The sequence below is a fragment of the Hemiscyllium ocellatum genome, chromosome 16 (genome assembly GCF_020745735.1).
Source record: "Hemiscyllium ocellatum isolate sHemOce1 chromosome 16, sHemOce1.pat.X.cur, whole genome shotgun sequence".
Taxonomy (NCBI): domain Eukaryota; kingdom Metazoa; phylum Chordata; class Chondrichthyes; order Orectolobiformes; family Hemiscylliidae; genus Hemiscyllium; species Hemiscyllium ocellatum.
The window spans coordinates 41,882,375-41,903,187 of NC_083416.1; the positions used below are offsets into that span (position 1 = coordinate 41,882,375).

A 20,813-nucleotide genomic window follows, 5' to 3' on the forward strand; every position below is an offset into this window, starting at 1 on the left:
AGAAACACAAACAGACATACACACACGCCTACAGACCCATACACACATGCAGACCTTCTCTCATACACAAGCTCTCTCTCATACACTCACACATACAATTTCACACTCACACATGCACCCTCTCACAGACTTATACCCTTTACTCTCACACCCAGATATACATACACACACTCTCTCTCAGACACTCATACCCTTCTGCACACACGCACATACACACATGTAAGTTTGTGGGGTGAATTTGTACTTGCAGAATTGCATTTTATTTTGCTCAAAAACTGTGTGAATCCATGTAAGATTCTTTAAATCTCTTTTCTAAATTAGAATCAGTCTGAACATTGGGACACAGACAGCCTCACACAGGGCACCTCACACCTTCAAAGCATTATCTGGGCCAACATGCCACCTACTGTTAAAGTTCACTTGAGAATGTAACATTAATAAAGTTATGGGATTTACATAAGAAAGAACTGAAACTAACATGCCCATTATAAAAGATGACAGACTTAACAAACAGTCCAGGTCTTTTTCAATATATAATTTGCTACATCACTCTGTAAACTTCTGGTATAAATTTTGTGTTCTACGATCTTATACTCTACAACCACCTGATGAAGGAGCAGTGCTCCAAAAGCTAGTGCTTCCAAATAAACCTGTTGGATTATAACTTGGTGTTGGGTGATTTTTAACTATGGATAAGATAAATAGACAAAGTATTTTCCCTGGGTTGGGGGAGTGCAGAACTAGAGGACTTAGGTTTAGGGTGAGAGGGGAAAGATATAAAAGAGACCTAAGGGGCAACATTTTCACACAGACAGTGGTGCGTATATGGAATGACCTGCCAGAGGAAGTGGTGGAGGCTGGTACAATTGCAGCATTTAAAAGGCATGTGGATGGGTATATGAATAGGAAGGGTTTAGAGGGATATGGGCCAAATGCTGTCAAATAGTTAGCATGGATGAGTTGAACCAAAGGGTCTGTTTCCTTGCTGTTTATCTCTTGACTCTATTTGGACATTGCAATCGGTATACTCCTTTTAGCCTTGCTGCAATTACAATGACTGTTGAAGGAAAGGAATTGTTCTCAGCAAGCCCAGCAACCTCCAGAAGATACCATACAGTATACAAAGGAAGGAAAAGCAGGTGAAGATCCCATCAGGAAGCAGGAGAAAATGCTCTGACCTCACATATACAGACCCACTGTCATTTGTACAGCTCACAGAAACATAGTGGAGTCAGAGATGGAGGACGTCCCAGGTGATTATCATAGAACTACATAATCTGCTGGAGCAGGGCTTGTGCTCCGAAGCAGTAGGCAACCAACCCAACCCTGTGACTGTCAAGATTACAGCTGCCTTGAACTTTAGTGTCTGCAGCTTGATTCAGGGAGCAACTGGGAGCTGTGTGGCAACACCCAACCCTTGATTCACAGATGTGCCCAATATGTCACTAATGCTTTTACCATGGTGAGGAGAGTCAAAGCAACTTGGGCACTGGGATTCCCCTCAATCGTTGGCTAACTCAGGGCAGGTCGCCATACCCTGCACCCAGATTGTTTTGAGAGCATCCTATCACCAACTCTGAAAGGTCATCAACAGAAAAACTGTTCCACTCAACAATGAACAACCTATCTGTGACGATTTTAGAGATGTGTGATGTCCAAGAGCTGCCATGATGCATACATATTGGACAACTCATTGATTCCTCCCCACTTCCAAGGTCCTCGTCCATGCAAGGATTGAGAGATCAGGAAGACCTCCTCCATACATGGCTATTGAAACTTTTCTAAAACCCCCAGACAGCTGTAGAACTAAAGCACAACACTGTCAATGCTTTCAGTAGGTCATTAGTACAGCAGATCATAGGCCTCCTCAACATGAGATTTCAATGCCAAGGCCTCTCTCATGAGGCCTTGCCGTGTTGCACAGAAAACGTGAGCCATACTATTGTTGCCTGTTGTGCCCTTCACAAGTGGAATGTCAGGGTACAGAGGAAATGAGGATTAACAGCAATGTTCTGACAAAGAAGATGAGGATGAGCATGAAGACATTGCCTGGGAGGGACATCAAAGACAGCAAGATAGAGCAATGCATCTTCAGGCACAAGAAGCCAGATGGAACGTATTTGGAACCTGCGTTCAGGATGAATGAGGTAGGTTGGACCTTCTTTCATTGCATAACTTTTGGTTGGTTTCATGGCAAGCAGCACCCCTTTAGTGCAAAGATTACAGTTATTTTGGTCGCCCTTAATCTTTTCTGTTGCTGAAATTGATCCCACTTTCACATAACTACACTTTATAGCTCTGACTGTTCAGAAGAACGCAGTGGGGAGTGAGAAAGAGCAATAACATTGCATGGTGCGAAGGTCAGCATGAGTGTTTGCAGTGATATTTCTCATGATAGGCAGCAGGTTGAGGACAAAGCTGAGGCACCTCCTTTTGAAACTTCCATCATGAGTTAGCCTTCAAAATATCAGTGCTCGCACAGAGCAAAAAATTGACCCAAAAATGCTTCAGCATCCTGTAGAACAGTGTTTAACCTCAAGAGATAGCCTTTTGTGCGGTTGTGACAGAACACCACTGAGCTAAGAGGGAGAGTAGAGAGATGACCTTATCTCTCAACAATGCCAATGTATGCTGCCTTGAAAATCTGAAAGATAGAAAGAAACCTTGCCTCCAGCGATGTGTGGAATTATAGTGATTCCATCTTCTCACCTATTATAGGTGTAAGTATAGCTGATTTGTGTAGGGCAGGCACTACCACAATCTCTGCACATTGCTAGTCACCTCAGTTATGCTCATCTTGACTGCAGTGATTGACATCATGAATCAAGGATCCTTGACATTTGAGGCTATCTGTAGTCAACGGTGCTGATTTCCTATGACTACAGTGATGAAGGGGAGGTTCATGCATACATCTACTGAGACATGGAGCGAACTGGACTTGGGTCTCTATGTAGTGGCCAGCCAGTCCATGGAAACAGCCAGATGCACATGTCAGAGCCAGCACTGATAATGGTAGTGGATTCCTCCATCCTTCAATCCAGTTTATGACTAGCTCTGACAAATCATTTTGCTGTTCTTGTGCCAACCTGTGAATTTTAACAAAGTCACTAATGGCCAAGACGACGATATCATATTTTGCCTCGAGATGAGCAGGGGCATGGTCTCTGAAGTCTGAGTATTAGAGACCTGGGCTGTTTCTTCCTCAACTTCCTGTGGTGACAGATCTGTGATGTACTCACCAGAACATACTCCTGAGCTTCATCTGGATAGAGAATCGCTGAGGTTCTCCCAGGAGGACTGGTTTGAGGGCATCCAACCAAACTATAATTACTGTTGGCATGGAAAATCTGAGCAATTCTCAAAATGGAACACAAAATTTAAAATATAGTCTTAGCAATGATTTATGCAATATTTCAGCTGATAACCAAAGTGGGCATGAGAAATGACCTGCACTTATTGACTTTGTAAACGCCAAGATGAAATTGACATGATAGTTTCAGGAAATGCTTCATAATTACATAAATCCATCATCGTTTATTAAAAGAACCTAATGAATTGTGCCATGTTTTCTTGCTGTTTAAATTAAAAAACTTTAACATAATAATGAGTGATAATTGTGTTTTAAGATATTTTCAAACCAATTTTGGGGCATGGTAAAATTAAATATCAAAACAATTGTAATGGCGAAGAAAATGCTGCAATACAATCAACTTCATGGGTAAAAGCATATATATTCATAAGGAAAATGGCACGAGCATTTGTGGAGTTTCACATCAGAGTAAGAACTAAGCAAATACGTGATTTTGTTCATGTTATAATCTTGCATCCTGCAGTTTGTTGTAAATTTAAAATAACATAATTTAAGCATCTTGCAAAACTATAAACATTTCTGGCTGAAATTATCAGGTTGTAAGCATTTTCTCACATTTCCAGTAATGATTTAATTTTCCTAGGGAACCATCCAGGCATTGCTCTTTGACGAGAAATTACAATTAGAATCCTTTTTTTTAAGCAATTTTCTCTTTTGTGTTACTGATGTTTTTCTAATGATAATGTTAGAATTCTATTGTATTCTGACATACAGTGAGGTTAACACATCGTGAAGTAATATAGGGCTATACTTACTTTTATCGAGTCAAAGAGTCATACAACATGGAAACAGACTCATCGGTCCAACTCGTCCATGCTGACCAGGTTTCCCAAACTAAACTAGTCTCATTTGCCGATATTTAGCCCATATCTTTCTAAACCTTTCCTATTCATGTACTTGTCCAAATGTCTCTTAAAACTGTACCTGCATCTACCATTTCCTCAGGCAATTTATCCAACATACAAACTACCCTCTGTGTGATAAAGGTCCTTAGGTCCCTTTCAAATCTTTCTTCTCTCACCTTAAAATTATGTTCTCGAGTTTTGAAATTCCCAACCCTAGAGAAAGGATTTTGGCTTTTCATCTTATCTATGCCCCTCATGATTTTATTAGCCTTCAGTCTCCTACGCTCCAATGAAGAAAGTTCCCACCCATCCAGCCACTCGCAATAATTCAAACTCTTCAATCTAGGTAACAACCTTATAAATCTTACCTATGTAATAATATCCTTGTTATAGCAGGGTGACCAAAACTACCTACTTACTATTCTTCAGTTAGTAAGCTTATGTTCATGATGTTACAAAATGGTATCTCCAAAAAATTGATGGGTTCATGCACATTTTATTGAATAGTAAAAAAAGTGTTTTTGAGTTTCCAGAGGGCATGCTCACAATGTCAGTGTTTCAAATAACAAGTTAAATATGAAGCCTCAGTTCCAGATGAGAAAATTACAAGAGGAATTACAAGATCATATCCATGAAAATCTTCAAAAAGTTTTCACGCTTTGACAAAACAAGAGTCAACAAAGAGTGGAAGTAAATGGATGGTATGCTTAATTTAGCTTTTAGTGAGGCACCACACTGTGCCTTAATTAATTTAATAGTTTTGATACCCATGCTATCATGCATTGGCAGCCAAACATGTTGCTTTGGACTAATCAACGTTTCACTGAATATGCTCATTCGTGCTATCAGCCACTCCTTTACATATAGAGAAATTAAAAAATACAAATAATTTTTAACTGTCAAATTAACTGCAATGTTTGTACATCAATTGCGATAACTCAAAAGCTTTACCAATTCTGCAGAGAGAAAGCAAGTAAGAATACAACACAGCCAGATTTTTTTTAAACACCGCACACATATAGCTCCACATATTGTTAAGAAACTTAACCACATGCATAGTTGCATTCTATAGATGCTGTACAAATCCTAATTCTGGCACTATAGTGGTGCACGTTAAATACTTTACAAAAAATACTGTGCCATTTGTAATTGTTCATTACAGGCAAGTGACAAGCAAAACCTAGTTATTTTATGTCAGAACTTAGCAACAAAAAGATAAATACCAGTAAATTGGATTCCAGTTACAAGCAACATGATCGGATAGTAGGTTACCATCAAACAGACCTGATAGCATCCAAATACGCAGAAATTGGACAGGGGTCTTTATACAAAACAGAATTATCTGGTATTTGGCATTTAAACATTTTGCAACTTCAAATTTGTTTTTCTAAGACTTACATAATTGCAGAATTTCAATACTAGTAGCAAAATCTTTATTTTAAATTGAGTTATATTAATCATATAACTATATTTATGCATGAAACATTTTTACTTTTAACAGTTTTGAAATGTTTGGTGCTACTCTGAAATGCACCACTGGATGTATCAATGTGAAACAATTTACTCAAGTTTACAAGAGACCTTTGTAAATGTCTACTCTTGTTTTCATTAGGGAAAACAAGTAAACAACTGAACAGCCTCAGATCACGCTTTAATACATAACCTGCATTTATTCTCACCTTGTCTATAAGCACTGATGGCAGTCCCTCTAAACAAGATGGCCAAGGTTTCCAGCTTTCTATCACTAATTTTCTGTGTGGAAATTATGGGATTTGTGTTTTCTTTTATAAATTTATTCAAACTGGTTGCTTCTCAACGAGCAATACACTGTCTTGGATATGAGAGGCTGGAACAACAAACAGTTGACATAGTACAACTGCAGAACTGTTGAAGTCTTATAAGCAGGTCACTGGATGTTGCTGTTGTCATCTGTTCCATTAGACTCTGATGTATTCATTTTCCCAGTTGAATGAAGACTGCCAGAATTGGATACTGCATCTCTTCGAGGAGGCATCCTCTCATTGATACGGTCCAGGCCTTTTGCTTCTTCAAAACTACTGATTTTATGCTGAGGTGTAAATCCTCGAATAGCTAGAATTGGATTATTGTTTTGTGGTTGTTGAGAAGTGAAAAAGAAGAGAAAAATGCAATTAACCACAGATTATATTGTTTCAAGTATATATTTATTAAAAAAAAGAAGTCTTGTCTGATCAGCATTTAGTTTCACTTAAAGCAAATTTGCGATTGAACTTCTGCAGAGGGTTGGTTCTATAAATAGCTGTAAGAAGACAATTTCCCTGTGGTTTTTGCAGATTCAGACATTGCAGAGGACATTTACCACATCCTTTGTTGAAATTTAGTGCAAAATGATTTGGAGTTTTAATTGCAAATTTTTGTTTTGTAACTCAACAACAGTTGCCTTAGTTTGTAAAGCTTGATTAATAACATATTTGCTTATTAAATTTCTTTTACTAAATACCATCAGCTGAAGACTTTTCCTGAAACAGATTTTGTTTTCAACAATCTGACATTTTTTATGCATGAATGTTAGTAAGAGCTATAAAACGCGATACTCTTTTCCATGTGAAACTATAACATGAAAAGCTGACAGAAATTACAACTATCTATTGAAGTAGAAGTCATTGCTGCATACCTCAGTAACTTAGTAATGTTTTCTTAGCAATTAGATGTAGACAAAAGGCCTATATATGAAAGAAATGACAATACACTTCGGCTGCCCTGAGAATTTTCAGTTTAATAATGGAAATTCAGAACAAATATTATTTAGGATATTGTAAAACAAATAAAAATCTCTCCATGGGGACAGGCAAAGGTTAATGTCATAAAACATGGAAATTTACAATAATCTTCAAAAGGAAATTAAAATCAAAATCAAAAGCAAACTCTTGCAACCTGCAAGGGTTTGAGGAGCACTTGCTGTTCCTTTGTACAACAAACATCACCAGTCACCAGACAGCCACTTAGTCAACAGTTGTTTTTGCTCTTGTGTATTTGAAACTTATGCTTAAAGAAAAACAAACTACTACCTGTACAAATTGGTCAGCTGTATTTCTCAGCGATATACTGTTAAATTTAGAAGTAAACAAGAACAAACTGTGCAACTGCAGCTAAATAATGGAAAGGATCAAGACACAAAAATGATGGTGTTTGTTAAAACTGCAGTGTATATCATGGTTATGGCATGTAGCTCACTTTCTACTTTCATAGGCGTAAATAAGGCAAATTGAAAACATTTCACTATCCTACATTTTCAATAGGAGATTAGTTATATGATAAATATATTGGCAAGTGGCAAATACATCAACTTTTCTTTCACATTGTGAGCTTGGTTCTCTCACATTAAGAAGCCTATTTACGCCCATGGCTCTCGAACCTGAAGAATGTATGTAAAACAAAATAACAGCACTAAAGTCTATCACAACAAATACAGTGAACAAATGCCCCATATTACCTTCATGGGTTTCAACACCCTCAATGGCCTCAATAGCCTCAACAGTAGCTGAAGAGAAGAGAAGGGTTGCATGCAAAATGAATGAGAAAATTGAGTGGGTTTTCAGTGTAATAAATATTCAACATGTTGAAAACAGGAAGCCCCATGGAGCACAGTGTGGGAGTGGCAGTTGCATATACAGTACACTTGAAAGAAAGCATTAGCATAGTTTCAACAAAAATATAGCCAATTTTTCTGCATATAAAGAGAAATGGAAAAATTAATGGGCAGATTAAATGACATGAAAATTTAATTTATTATCACAAAATGGATCATTTCAGAATTAAATGGTATTATGAAACAATATTATAAAATGATCTTTAGGCAATTCGTAGAGCAGAAGAGATGGCTGACTATAGCTACAAAATACAAAGTTTGTTTGCATGTTTTGAATATATATACTGTAAAACCAGACATTATTCAGAATTAATACTTGTGTTTTCTGGTGATTAAACAGATGTACACATAGCAATTGTGCTAGTTTTGTCTGATACATGTACACATACATTTTTTTGAGAAAACACCTGTAGTTTTCTTGTGAAATGTTTGTAACTCATTCTTCTCATGGATGAGTAATATTGGAAATTAATGTTTGAAAAATTAACACCAATTCTTATCTTTTGACATCCTTATAAATTCTCCATATTCTGTAGAATTACTATCAATAAGTGAACATATGCTATTTATTTTAAATGCAATCATGCATCATATCAATTAGAAGCTCTGCTGCACAAAATTAATTTAATCACACCACGTGACAGCTGAAACTGTCTATCTTGACCTGCAATTACATCAAACCATTTAAAAGAACATCCTATTGCATGATTTTAAAAAAAGTATTACAATTGCAACATTAATAGAATATTCTGTCCTTATCATGTTCCTAGTTATATGGAAAAATATAACTGTGGTTAGAAAATAGGTTCCAGTATAATGTACATGAGAAGCACTGTTGCAGCACCGTTGTATTTGCTCTTGGTATTTATTGATCGCCACCACATTTTAGTAATAAGTTAAATTGTGAACTGTGAAAAATATAGGGATTTTTATATTTTTTTTAGTAACTATTTTTGTTAATTACAAATCTTGACTTGCAATTCGATGGAGTCATCATGAAGGGAAAGAAAAATGTAGCAGCCTTTATACTGGAGAATAGTAAAAATGCATCTTGATCATAATAAAAGCTGCAATTGGCTAATCAAAATGGTAAGATACAAGAATACCTCTATTAATACATCGTGAAGTGCTAGTTTTGTTTGAAAATATTTACAACACCATATATACAAAATTTAGTTCCTTACTTGTAGAGTTTTTCAGGTGTCTTCTCATAATCAAATGAAATCTTGTCATCCTTAAAAAAACTGACAAAGGCTACAAAAGTTATGGAATTTCCATTAAAATGTCTAAACATGTGATTCAGGTGATGAGGAGTCAAAAGTTGCTGAATAGATTTTAGTAAGTCAACTTTCATACATTGAAACTTGTGATCCAACGATCTTTATATCAGCTGAGTTCTGTGATCAGTATTTTGTTTTTTAAATATGTAGATTATAAATTGGGTTAAAAAACTTGATACTATACCTAAATTCTTTCTCAAAATTGATTATTGAATGATATACAAAATATGAAGCTCACTGTGCAATATTATAGCTATGTTTTCCATTTACAATATTAGGTAACATTGCGTTCACCAACTTAATCACTCTTCAGCTTATTAATGCAAAAAAGAAGCTAATGATAGAGAACATTTATGTAAAACTTTAATTTAGCCATCAATATTTCTGCTATTATTTACTACACAAGTATTAATTGTTACATAAAATATATATATATTTTTTCTGAAATAGTTGTTAGAAACTGTGGGCTGAATTTTTCCATTTCTGTCAGTGGGTTGCACACCTGCAGCAGTGGGGACTGAGTCCTTAAATCTGGGAATTTGCGCAGTGAGGGAGAAGGTCTTTTATAAAATATAAGAGACGTGGAGTGGTAGCCGAAGATAGTTGTCCTAAGAGCTAAAGTCAAGAGGCATTAAGTAGTGTGCAGATAGATACTTGAAGAGTTTGAGTGTGTTTTTTCTATTTAAACTGGGTTTCAAACAGTATAGGGCTGGTAAATAAATATTAGATTACATTTACAGCATAACTAATTGTAAAAATAGCAATTGATGGGCATTGAGTGGCATTTTAATCTTAAAAGCTAATTAGTCAAATACAAATTAAAATCAAGATGATGTGTTGTTGGTGTAGCATGAGGGAACTGGTGGAATCCTGTGTGATTCACAGTAACTACATCTGTAGTCAGTGTCCGCAGTTCAAAGAACTTTGGCTCAGAGTTAATGAGCTCTAGGCAGAGCTTCAGACTCTGAGGTATATCAGGTAGTGGGGAAAAGCACCTGGATACTTTGTTCTAGAAGACAGTTATACTCTTTAAACTAGGCATTTCAGATTTGGTCTATGGTCAGAAACAAGGAGGCATGCCTTCAACTATGACAGGTATACGTATCCAAAAAGGGAGCAATGGAGGACCCTCAGCCCTTACAAAATGTTCAACATGTTCAAAGTTCTTGCATCTTGTGGATAAGAGCTGGAATTGCAGGGAGTATGAGCAAATTGATCAGAGCAACTAGGCGTACCATAGCTGGGGACAATATTGTTTGGGGGAAAGTAGAAACTGTTGTCTGTGGCAAAAACATGAGACCTGAAGGTTGTGCTGCCTACCTCATGTCAGGGTTAATTACATTGCAGGATTAGAGAGGAAATTAGAATGGTTGGCATGGTCAATGTGGGTATTTAGTAAATTTACCCTTTGCCATCTTCCACTAGAAAAAGGGTGCATAATGAGTGCAAGCGATGGTCACATTAATTTATAGAAAAGCAACACGTTTTCCTCAAATAAATCTGCAGGGTCCAGGGTGGTGGCAGATGTGGTGGTTAGAAGCCTTATGTTAGCAATATACAAATTGTCAAATATTGTGTTGCAGCTTCAAGGAGAGAGAAAAAGATTGTAGGAGTGAACTGAGGTTGAGGCTGGGATATATTTATTGCATTTGGGCTCCAATCTTTCTAGCATTAGGAATAAATAGAAGCAAATGTTTACGCTGATTATCTAGAAGAAAGCCTGAGGGCAAGAATTACATATAAAAGTAACAAGTGGTTGAGCTGCAGTAGGGAAGAATAAGCTCACTTTCCATTGGCCGATAGTTATAAATATTCAGGAATATGTTATTAATTGCACTTAACAGATGCACAGCTTGGGCTGAATGTTGCAAGGGCTGTCTGCAAGAAAGGGCATACAAAGAGCCAGATGTTTTTACATTAGCCAGGAGGTATCAACTGTCAACAGGACACTTGCTGGAGGGAGCTTTTGCCAGAAATGGAAGTTAAGAGTTCATAGTGGGCACATGACAGCGGTTTAACATCATCAAAAGGTAACTATCATAGGTTCAGGATTTGACATAATAAATCCAGGTATATCTTGAGACTTTCTGTATGAAACCCAGGTATAGGCAAAATGATTTGCCATTTTAAAAAATGTCCAGGTACAGGTCACGTAAATAGGCCATAAGACATCTAGACATAGGAATTTGATGACTATTTTAATGCACTATTGGGGCTAAAAGAATTGCCTTGAGAATATGAAAGCAAAATGTCTTTGTTAGATCAGTTGACAACCTTCAATTGAAGTTTTAGAGAGAGAAGCATTCAGCAACTAGCAGTAGCTACATAGTTAAGGTAGACTGGAAAGTTTCAGTTGAAGAGTTATGCACTGACTATGTTAAAACTTTGAGGACATTGTGAGTCAAGAGACCAGGTTCAAGTACATTGTGAGACAAGAAACCAAGAGAAGACTTCAGCAGTTCCAGGATCCATAGAAATACAAGCTAACATGCACTGACCTTGAGAACTATGCCATTAGAGGGAACTGTTTGAATGTTAGGTATTAATCTTTGTTGGCTAATAAAACCTGTTATGTTACATTCTAAATTATTGAGTAAGGTTATTCCCCAACAAGAATTCTCTTATTCTGGAGTTTAGCATCGAAGGGCTCCCCTCACTTTGGTTTAAGGCTATTTTGGGTTGCAAACTCCAAAGCAGCAATAGTAGTTCTGGAGCTTAGACTGATTCTTGACAGCTCCATGGGCCCTTTAAAAATCTAAGTTCTTTTTCTATTGGAGAGGATTGCTTAATTGCCTGCTCTCTCAGGCCCAATTCCTGCTATGTGACAGCCGGCATGGAAAGGTAGCTGTTCATTCTATTTGCTTTTTCATCATCTGCCTCACGAGGCTGAAGTGAGGAGGAACATAGAACATTGAACATTACAGCGCAGTACAAGCCCTTCGATTCTCAATGTTAAGCCAACCTGTCATACCAATCTGAAGCCCATCTAACCTACACTGCTCCATGTACGTCCATATGCTTGTCCAATGATGACTTAAATGTACTTAAAGTTGGCGAATCTACTACCGTTGCAGGCAAAGCATTCCATATCCTTACTACTCTCTGAGCTGGGGAGCTTGGTGAAGTAAGTATTTGGTGTTTCTTTTAAAACCTGAGGATGTAGGCTATCAGGTCCTGGGGATTTGTCAGTTTTTAGTTCTAATGCCCCAAAACTTTAATCTTCCTGGTAAAGGTGAATCATTCAAGTTCTGCCTTCACTTTGACTTCTTGGTTTTCAATTTACTTTTCAGTATATAGTCCATCTTTATCTTTTCCCCTTCCTCCTTTACTTTTCTTTCTCCACTTCTGTAGATAAGCAATTAACAAACATTCATTACGACTCTTCCACAATTACCTCAACTTCACTTACTCACATCTGCTTCCTGTGAGGACTTTATTCCATGGTCCCACTCCTCTTTCACTATTACACCTGTTCTCAGGATACAACCTTCAACTCCAATGCTTCAGACTTGGCTTCTATTTCCTGAACCAAGTTTTCTCCCTTGACCATGTCTGACCCATTTCCTGAAGTTCTGTTCTCTGCCCCTCCTCTTTCTCTCAGGACCATCATTTCTTTATATCTAAAACCACAATCAATGGATCATTTTCTGACATTTCCATCACCTCATGTCTGATGGCACTACCATCTTTTCCTCTCCTTCCCGCTTTCGGCTTTCCAAAGAGACTGTTATTTGTGCAACACCCTATTTAATAACTCAATTACCTCTAAAACTTCTTCCCTTTCTCACAACACCTTTCCATGCAAGCACAAGAAATATAACATCTGTCTTTTTAACTTCCTCTCTCTTCACTGTCTAAAGCTCCAAACAGTCCTTCCAGATGAAACAATGATTTATGTGTATTCCTTATAACATATGTTTGCTGCTCACAATGCAGTTTACTCGAAATCAGAACACCAAACATAAATTATGTAGTGCTTTGCTGAACACCTCTGTTCAGTTCAAGATACTGATTTATTTTTCATTCTAATTCTTCACCTTATTCTCAGGCTGACTTCTCTGTCTTCAGCCAATAGAATTCCATTGAAACTCAATATAAACTCAAAACACAGTATCGCATCTTTCAATTAAATATTTTTCAACTTACAAATACTACACTAATTTGAATAATCTCTGCTTCCATTTTGTTTCATTTCCTTTGAATGCTTCGGTCTGAGTCTTATTTTTGCCATTTTGCTCTCAAACAGAAGCTGTTAATTATTCTGTCAACTATTTTCCTCTGCATAGATCTTATTCTATATTACTTGTTCCATTTGTCTCTGCACAACAGACTTTGATCATATTCAATGTTTCCCAGCAGTAGATGTTTTAGCAATGGAGTGGGAGACTCCGTGCCCCAGTGACAGTCTTGTGAGGTTTAAAGGCCTCAACTCATCCATTGTTACTGTTGCCAAGGGTTTTCTCCTCCAACATGATTGGCCCTTTTGGCACACTGTCCTTTTTGCAGTGAACTGAAGGAAATGTTTATGTGAGGTACTGGCACACGATACCTGTCTCATCAATGTCCACCCCTTCTCCCAGAATGAAAACCAAGATGGTTCAATATTTAGTAATCTGTATTTAGTGTGATCCATTCTAATATGTTGCTGCTCTTAAAGAGCTGGTACACCTCCCCTAAAAGTGATTTCTTGCCTTTTTCGTTCTTCATTACTACCCAAACTGTTCCAGCATCTTGGTTCGCTGAACCAGAAGGTCATCTGTCTCTATTATGCTAATAACATAAAAAACTAATTGTACTTTTCAAGATTCAGGTCCCAATCCATTTTTATCTGCAACCATGTATCTATAACCACTACCAGATTATAGTTATTCATTTCTATTTGGCTCAGTTCTGTTTTGTTTTGAATACTTTATGAATTCAGATATTCAGAAATCATCTCTTTATCTCTTTACTCTCTTTGTACATGATAATCTTAACTGTCAGTTGATTCTTAGATTCATACTTTCTATCCCAAGATTTAACACGTCTTCCCAAATTTGAACCCTTGCCCACATTATCCAGTTTAAGATTCTCTCTAATTCCCTCATTGTGTGCTTGGGAAGAACACCAGCTCCAACTTACTTCAGGTGGAAACTGTCCCATTGGTATAGATCCCACTTTCTGCCAGTACCACAAGAACTGGATATCACTTTTCCCACCTCTATCTTTGAGCGACACGTTCATTTCTCTATCTGATTTGCCAATGACTTTTAAGATTCTTCTAATTTAGAATCTAGGTCATCATATTGCCTATGCAGAAGCTCCTAATTTGTCCTACATTTATCATTGATACCTGCATTGACCACAATAACTGAATCCTCTCCCCCCCACTCTAAGTTGCTCTCCAGTGCTGAGTAGATGTCCCAAACCTTGGTACTAGGCAGGCATTACAATTATCTGAACTCACTGACAGTGTCAGTCCCCCTCACTACACTGTCCTTTACTACCTCATTTATTTACAATTTCATTTCTTCATACTCCCTCCTCTTAAGCGGCTTCCTGTAATTTAGTGTCATGGTCATCCGTATGTATCATTTCATTTTTCCTCCTGCTGCACTGATCTCTGAGGTTTGTGTATTGCAGCGATCTCAGGAACTAAAATCAATGTATCTGTATATGCGAATTGTGTTGAAGACCCTGCAATTGGTGATCACCCCTGCAGCCATGCCTCACATCCAGACAAGCTGAAAATTACCTCAAACTCATGAAATTTGCAAAGGCTAAGGTTCCTGTCCTCTGTTTCTCCATAGCTGCCTCACTCACAATCACTCTCCTGTCCTTGCACACTGACCATACCAGACAATGCAAACCTAACAGGTGTGATTGCCTTCTGGTACAAAGATTATTCATAACAGTTGAACTGTTTTTTCCTTCTGGACTGGTAATTCTGTCAGCCTGTATCACTGTAGTCCTTTTGACTGGGTCTCCTGATTTCCCGCCCCCCCACCCAACCGCCACCCCCACCCCACCCCCTGCCTCAGTCTGCTTGCCATCTTAAATGTTCAGAGCTTCTACAGTTAGCTGCTACTTTGCTCCTGCCAGATGTATCAGAAATGAAACTCCAATGTTCCTAACATGGAGAAGATCTGCAAATGGACATGAACTATTGGGCCAGGTACTGACCTGAATCAGCAGCTATTGCTGTGGCTATTGTCTGTACCTGCTTTTCAAGAAATGAGAACATTTTCATCTTTAGAATGAGGAATGGGTAAATGGAGAGCTAGGACCCAGATACCTAGTTTGGATCGGAAAAGACTGGCTAATATAATATAATTACTGCTTGGTAGCTCTTTGCCCAAACGTTCACTTTTTCACATTAAATTGTTTCACACTGTTAAACATGTTGCTGATGGTCAACCAAGTGAAGTCTTAATGGTTTTCCCATCCCCATAAAACTCTTGGAAGTTCGGAAAGTAAGCTCTTAATGATCAGCCTAATTAATGAGTTGTTTGTCTTCACTTCCCCATCTATCACCTACCCATCATGCTCTTACTTGGAAAAATGATCAGAGTTAGAAAAGGAGGTGGCAGACTGGCACATACGTTCCAGTGCCAGATTTTTGTTTTTCTATTCTAACCTACAAGAACCACATTCTCTCTGCTGGTGTAACTGCTGTAACATTCACCTAGTTGTTAGATTAGGCTTCCCTTATTAATAAATGTCGAGATCCTTTTGATTTGTGTAACAGCTGCAACTTCCCTTGGAAATAGAGAGAGCACTTCTTCCGGTTATTAACACTTGTACAATAATATTAAATGTCATTGCGTATCTATTGATGGTGTGGCATCCCATTTTGAATCAGCTCAGGTTGTTTATGTGAATTATAACCTTTGAATAAGGTTGTAAAATTGAATATGCAGATTTAAAGTCAATTGTGATAATATGAGAATATTCAGGTTGATTGTTTTGGATGAAAATGAATAACTTTGTTGCAGTTAATTTATTGATGTTGGAATGTAATCATCTCTCCACCTGTACCTTACAATGATGGCATGCTTTTATAGTTAAACTGAAAACACCATTGCTGAGTATACTGTGAACTTTTAATCTACTGTTATATCTACGACAAACTACATTTAATCAAAAAAATTTCAAGAACTATAATCATTTCATATATCTAAGTGTAAGTACCACACAACATATTAGAAGCATATTTACATTACGTCAATGAGTAATTGTCCAAACACAAGTAAACTTAATGAAGTCTGAATTAGAAAAAAATATCATTTGTTATATAGTAAAACCACAGATATGTGAGGAATATAAAATTACTTTAATTCATATTAATGTTTGTGTATTTCCATCACTTGGCACAAGATGTTCTGATTTTACAGTATAATAATGAGTTACTCAATATTTGTATTTCAGTAATGTAAAACAATAATGAAATACAATGGTAATTTAAGTGAACATTGTGTCCCACCAGTTTCATTATTTTTGGTATTTCTGGCATCATATTTCCTTGATTAGTTGAGAACCTGGACAAGAAAACCACTGACTTGCCTGCATTCTGTCTTTCCAAGTATAGCTGACAGGTCTACAGCAGACTGCAGAAATGATTAGATGAGACCTTTCATGTTGCATATTGTTACCATCTAGTTGTTCAGTCAAGAATGGACAAAACTAATCAGCTACAAACTTTGGCTTGGTACAGTGAGTGCCATCTTTTCTCCAAACCAATCCCCCCAGTGAACGTTTCTAGTGCTAGGTTCACAGGCTCACATTCTTGTGATGGCATTAACATGCACACAGGGAGTGGCCAAAAGAAAGTAGGCAGATCAAATTTCAGAGTTGCCATTCCAAAACTCAATTCTTCAGATATATAAAAAATTTAATTTTTCACAGTTGAACCTGCATTCAAGAACACGAAGAATCTTCCACCATCTTCAGCCCACTTTCTATGCTATTGGAAAGAGGACTTTCAGGTGATTTGCTGATTGATTTCTATTCACTGTTATTGTAATTATAACAGTGTTTGACAGTTTTCAGAGTTGTGTAAAGTTGCTCAAGTCCACGGAAGTGCTGTGTTGGATATTGAATGAATTTAGGAATTCTACACAAAACTCTCATTGGGCTATACCATCAAGGGAACACGCAAAGAGGAACAAAGGGCAAGCTTCTAGGACAAGAGGCAAGGGAAGGGTCCTTTGGAAGCAGCTATATTTTCCTGGAAGCAATTCTCCAACCTCAGTTTCAGCAGTAAACAATTTGTTCAATATTTCTGCTTCAGTCAGAATTTCCAATCTGAAATTTGATATTTACTACAGCCATGACTGCAACTGCTGAGCATGTCCTGTGCAACATTGCCAATAGCAGTATGGCCAGAAACCTTTATGCATCAGATTCATTCCTACGTGGAATTTGTAACTATTTCTAGTCCACTTGTAACATGAGATTGAACACACAGATAATCTAAAGATCATGAAGCAGAGATTCTTTATTCCACTAGCATCAGGTTTTTACAAAATTATGAAATGAAATTAAACAAGGAAAACAGTATTTACATGGAATTAAACCACTGGTTGACATTTGGTTGAGGAATTCATTTGTCTATCCCTCTCCCCGTGATGCCTCATGCGACAAAGACACCCTTTCTTCCAGAGAACTCAACAGCTCAAGCTCTCTGTTTGGCACCCTCTGTCACCATTGTCACCTTCTGCTGGAGGCTCTGTTATAAATAACCCTGCTTTAGCCTTGTGTGACGCTCAGCTATCCATTTGGCCATTCTCTAGTCTGATTTTCAGGATACTGTGACAAGCAGGCTAAGGTGATGTTTATTCTGTCTAGGGTCTCCTCAAATGTTGAACTCAAGATGGGCATATTGTTTAGAAACACAAGCAGGAACTGTAAATTAAGGCAGACAAGAGTTTTATCTCTCAAATGCATAAAGGTAGCAGGGGAATGACAAAGCCCAGATGGTATTCTTGTATATTTCTACAGACCCATGGTAACCATTCAGAATTTTGTCTTTTCAATATCTTGTTCTGTGATGGGTAGCTTCTTATAACATTAGGCCAAATCTAGACTGCAGAAATACTTTGCATACTTGAGAACTTGCAAAGCTTTCTTAATCCTAGGTAAAGAGTAAGCAACCTTAGATATCTTTTCATAGCATGCCTGGTAATCATCAGAGATCCTTAGTTTTCAGTTTTTCTTCCTGCCAAAGACTACAGGGAAACATTGGACTTGATGACTCTTGGATGGCATTTCACTTCAAAGATGTCTGAAAGTAGTTCAAGGTTTCCTCCCTTTGAAGTGGGCGACATTCTTAACAAAGAAATCCTTAAAGCAGATGCGAGAAATCTGGCCGGTTTTGAAGAAGTCATCCTGGGCATGAAATGTTCACTTTGCTTCTCTCTTCACATGTGCTGCCTGACTTGCTGAGTTTCTCCAACTGTTTGATTTTATTTTAGGTAAGGAATTGGTACTGGATGGTCATTTACATTCATAATTCTGTGCTTCAGCAGATCATAATGCCCAATGTCAAATTTAGTTTTACTGAAAGTCATCCCATACTTGGTGACAGAAGCAATAAGTTATCTCCTCAGGGTCTTCTCAAACTCACTAACATCCATCTTTGAAATGAGATTAGAGAGATATTTCATGCAGTGAGTCCACTGCCCACAACAGTAAGGATACGTTTGGGTTTTCTTGATAGGTTGTAATTGTCACTGGAAATCTGCACCCACCCACAGGATTACAGAGTGGGAGCCCTGCTAGATTTAGCATTCCAACAAAGCCTGACATTGACCATTTGGAGAGGGCTGGCATGACCCTTCAAGAACAGTGGTAGTGTGGGGGGGGGGGGGGGGGGGTGGTGAGAGAACATCCAGATTTCCTGTTTTTCAAACATTTCACAGGTTCCATATAGGATGATACAACTGGAGTGTACAGCGCAAGGCCAAAGACTCCTCAGCCCTACTTGCTGAACTTGTAAGGTAGTAGCAATCACCATTTATGCTTTCCAAGGATGCCTGGATCATTCTCAACATATTTGACCCCAATACCACCAGTATGCTCAAATTCCTTCTTTCTACTCAAACATTTGCTGCAGACATTTGAATATTTGGACCTCATCCCAATATTTCCCAATGGCCTTCCCAAACAGATATTCTATTGTGAACTCCAATTCCTCTCACACCAATGCAACTGGACACCATAACCAGTTGTGCACCTGAGTCCAGTCTTCAATCACTGGATCTTCAGGTGTTTCAGGAATTCCTCACATCTGACCAGTTTCCTATCTATTGTCAAATATAAGCAGCAGCTTCCTTTCTTCATACTATCAAACAAATGCAACTGGGGAACCTATTCCAGTTTTGTCTAAAGGTCCAATTTTCTCTGCCAATGCTCAAGCCTCTAATGAAACCAGAGCACCATTGACGTTCCTTGAGGACACAACCCATTTCAGCTCTTCCATCATCCACTCCATCTAGGCCAGGTGCCTTCAGCTGCCAGGACCTGTTACCAATATTGTGGAAATGGAATTGTATGGCTGACCCATAGATCATGAAGCAGGGATTCTTATTCCAGTGGTAGCAAGTTTCATGAACATGAAGGAAAATTAAAGTTAAACAAGAAAACCAAAGTATTTATGTAGAATTAAGCCTGTAGTTCACAACTTGTCAACACAATATTTTGTCTGGCTTTCCTTCTCTCCACAAGACCTCTTTCAGATAAGGTACCCTTTGTTCCAGAGAGGTTCACACAACTGCTCAAGTAATGTGCTTCCTCATTGTTTCCACCTTTTGCTGGAGTCACCATTACATACTGTTGCAAAATACAGACCACTATGGCTCCATATTCCAAGAAAACTGACATTTCCTCTTGTCTTGCCAGCGAGCAGCAGATGGAGTGAGTGAGCACACAGATTTATGAATTTGCTTTGTGGGGCCTGTATATGATACTGAGATTTACTTCAGCCAAAGCAAATTCACGGTCGTAACATCCTGTTAGTGTGTTGTTATAGCAAAGTATCACGCAGATCAAAGCCTGGTATTTTGGGAGCAGTCTTCATTCTGCTGTATCACTTCCATTTGAGCCAGTATAACAAACCAGTGGGTTCTAGTGCACAACAAATGAACGTGTTTGCCTTGGGAGGACGCATATAACGTTAGCCGTACTTGTATGGAACTGTCAAGCTGTTTAAAAAATGCATTTGCTCCTTGGACTGCTTTGCAGGTGGTATGTGGCATGCTTCACCACCTTGCCATCATGAGAGCACATCCCTATCACCAGCTACGTGACAAACAACGTAAAAGGAGCAGGAGGAAGGGTGAAAACAACCAACAGTTCTTTCCTGGCTAGACTCTATGCAATCATCTCACTTGACAACAGTACCAGGAAAAACAACCTTGATACTCATTCACCACAAGTCCGACATCTTATCTTCCCTCTATTACTGACTATCAGTGCGTTCCTTTGACTACAATGCAGAAGTCACCACAAACTACATGTTCCAAACAAAACTGTAAATCAAACATGTCACATTGCAAACAATCATCCACGCATCTTCCCCTTGCATTTTGCTGTATTCCACGTGCCTTTCCTCTTCTAGTGTTTCTGCATTCTCAGCTCACAGAGCTGATAGCTTTCAAAGGGGCAGAGTACACATTTGCCTTTGGAGAATGACCTCCAGCAACTCCAGTCTT

General features: G+C 38.1%; 1 protein-coding gene across 7 annotated transcripts in view; it reads right to left on the reverse strand.

Moving 5' to 3' along the window:
• Positions 1–4,702: 4,702 nt before the first annotated feature.
• The window catches only part of LOC132823387 (protein phosphatase 3 catalytic subunit alpha-like), a 430,022-nt gene continuing 413,911 nt past the window's right edge, over positions 4,703–20,813 (reverse strand). For 5 of the 7 annotated variants that reach the window (XM_060837153.1, XM_060837149.1, XM_060837148.1 and 2 more), the window contains one exon: positions 4,703–6,306. In XM_060837153.1, the coding sequence (XP_060693136.1) occupies positions 6,122–6,306 (185 nt within the window). In that variant the 3' untranslated portion in view covers positions 4,703–6,121. Of the gene's footprint in view, positions 6,307–7,687; positions 7,736–20,813 lie in introns of all 7 variants that reach the window. The other 2 variants (XM_060837154.1, XM_060837151.1) reach the window with 2 other exon arrangements.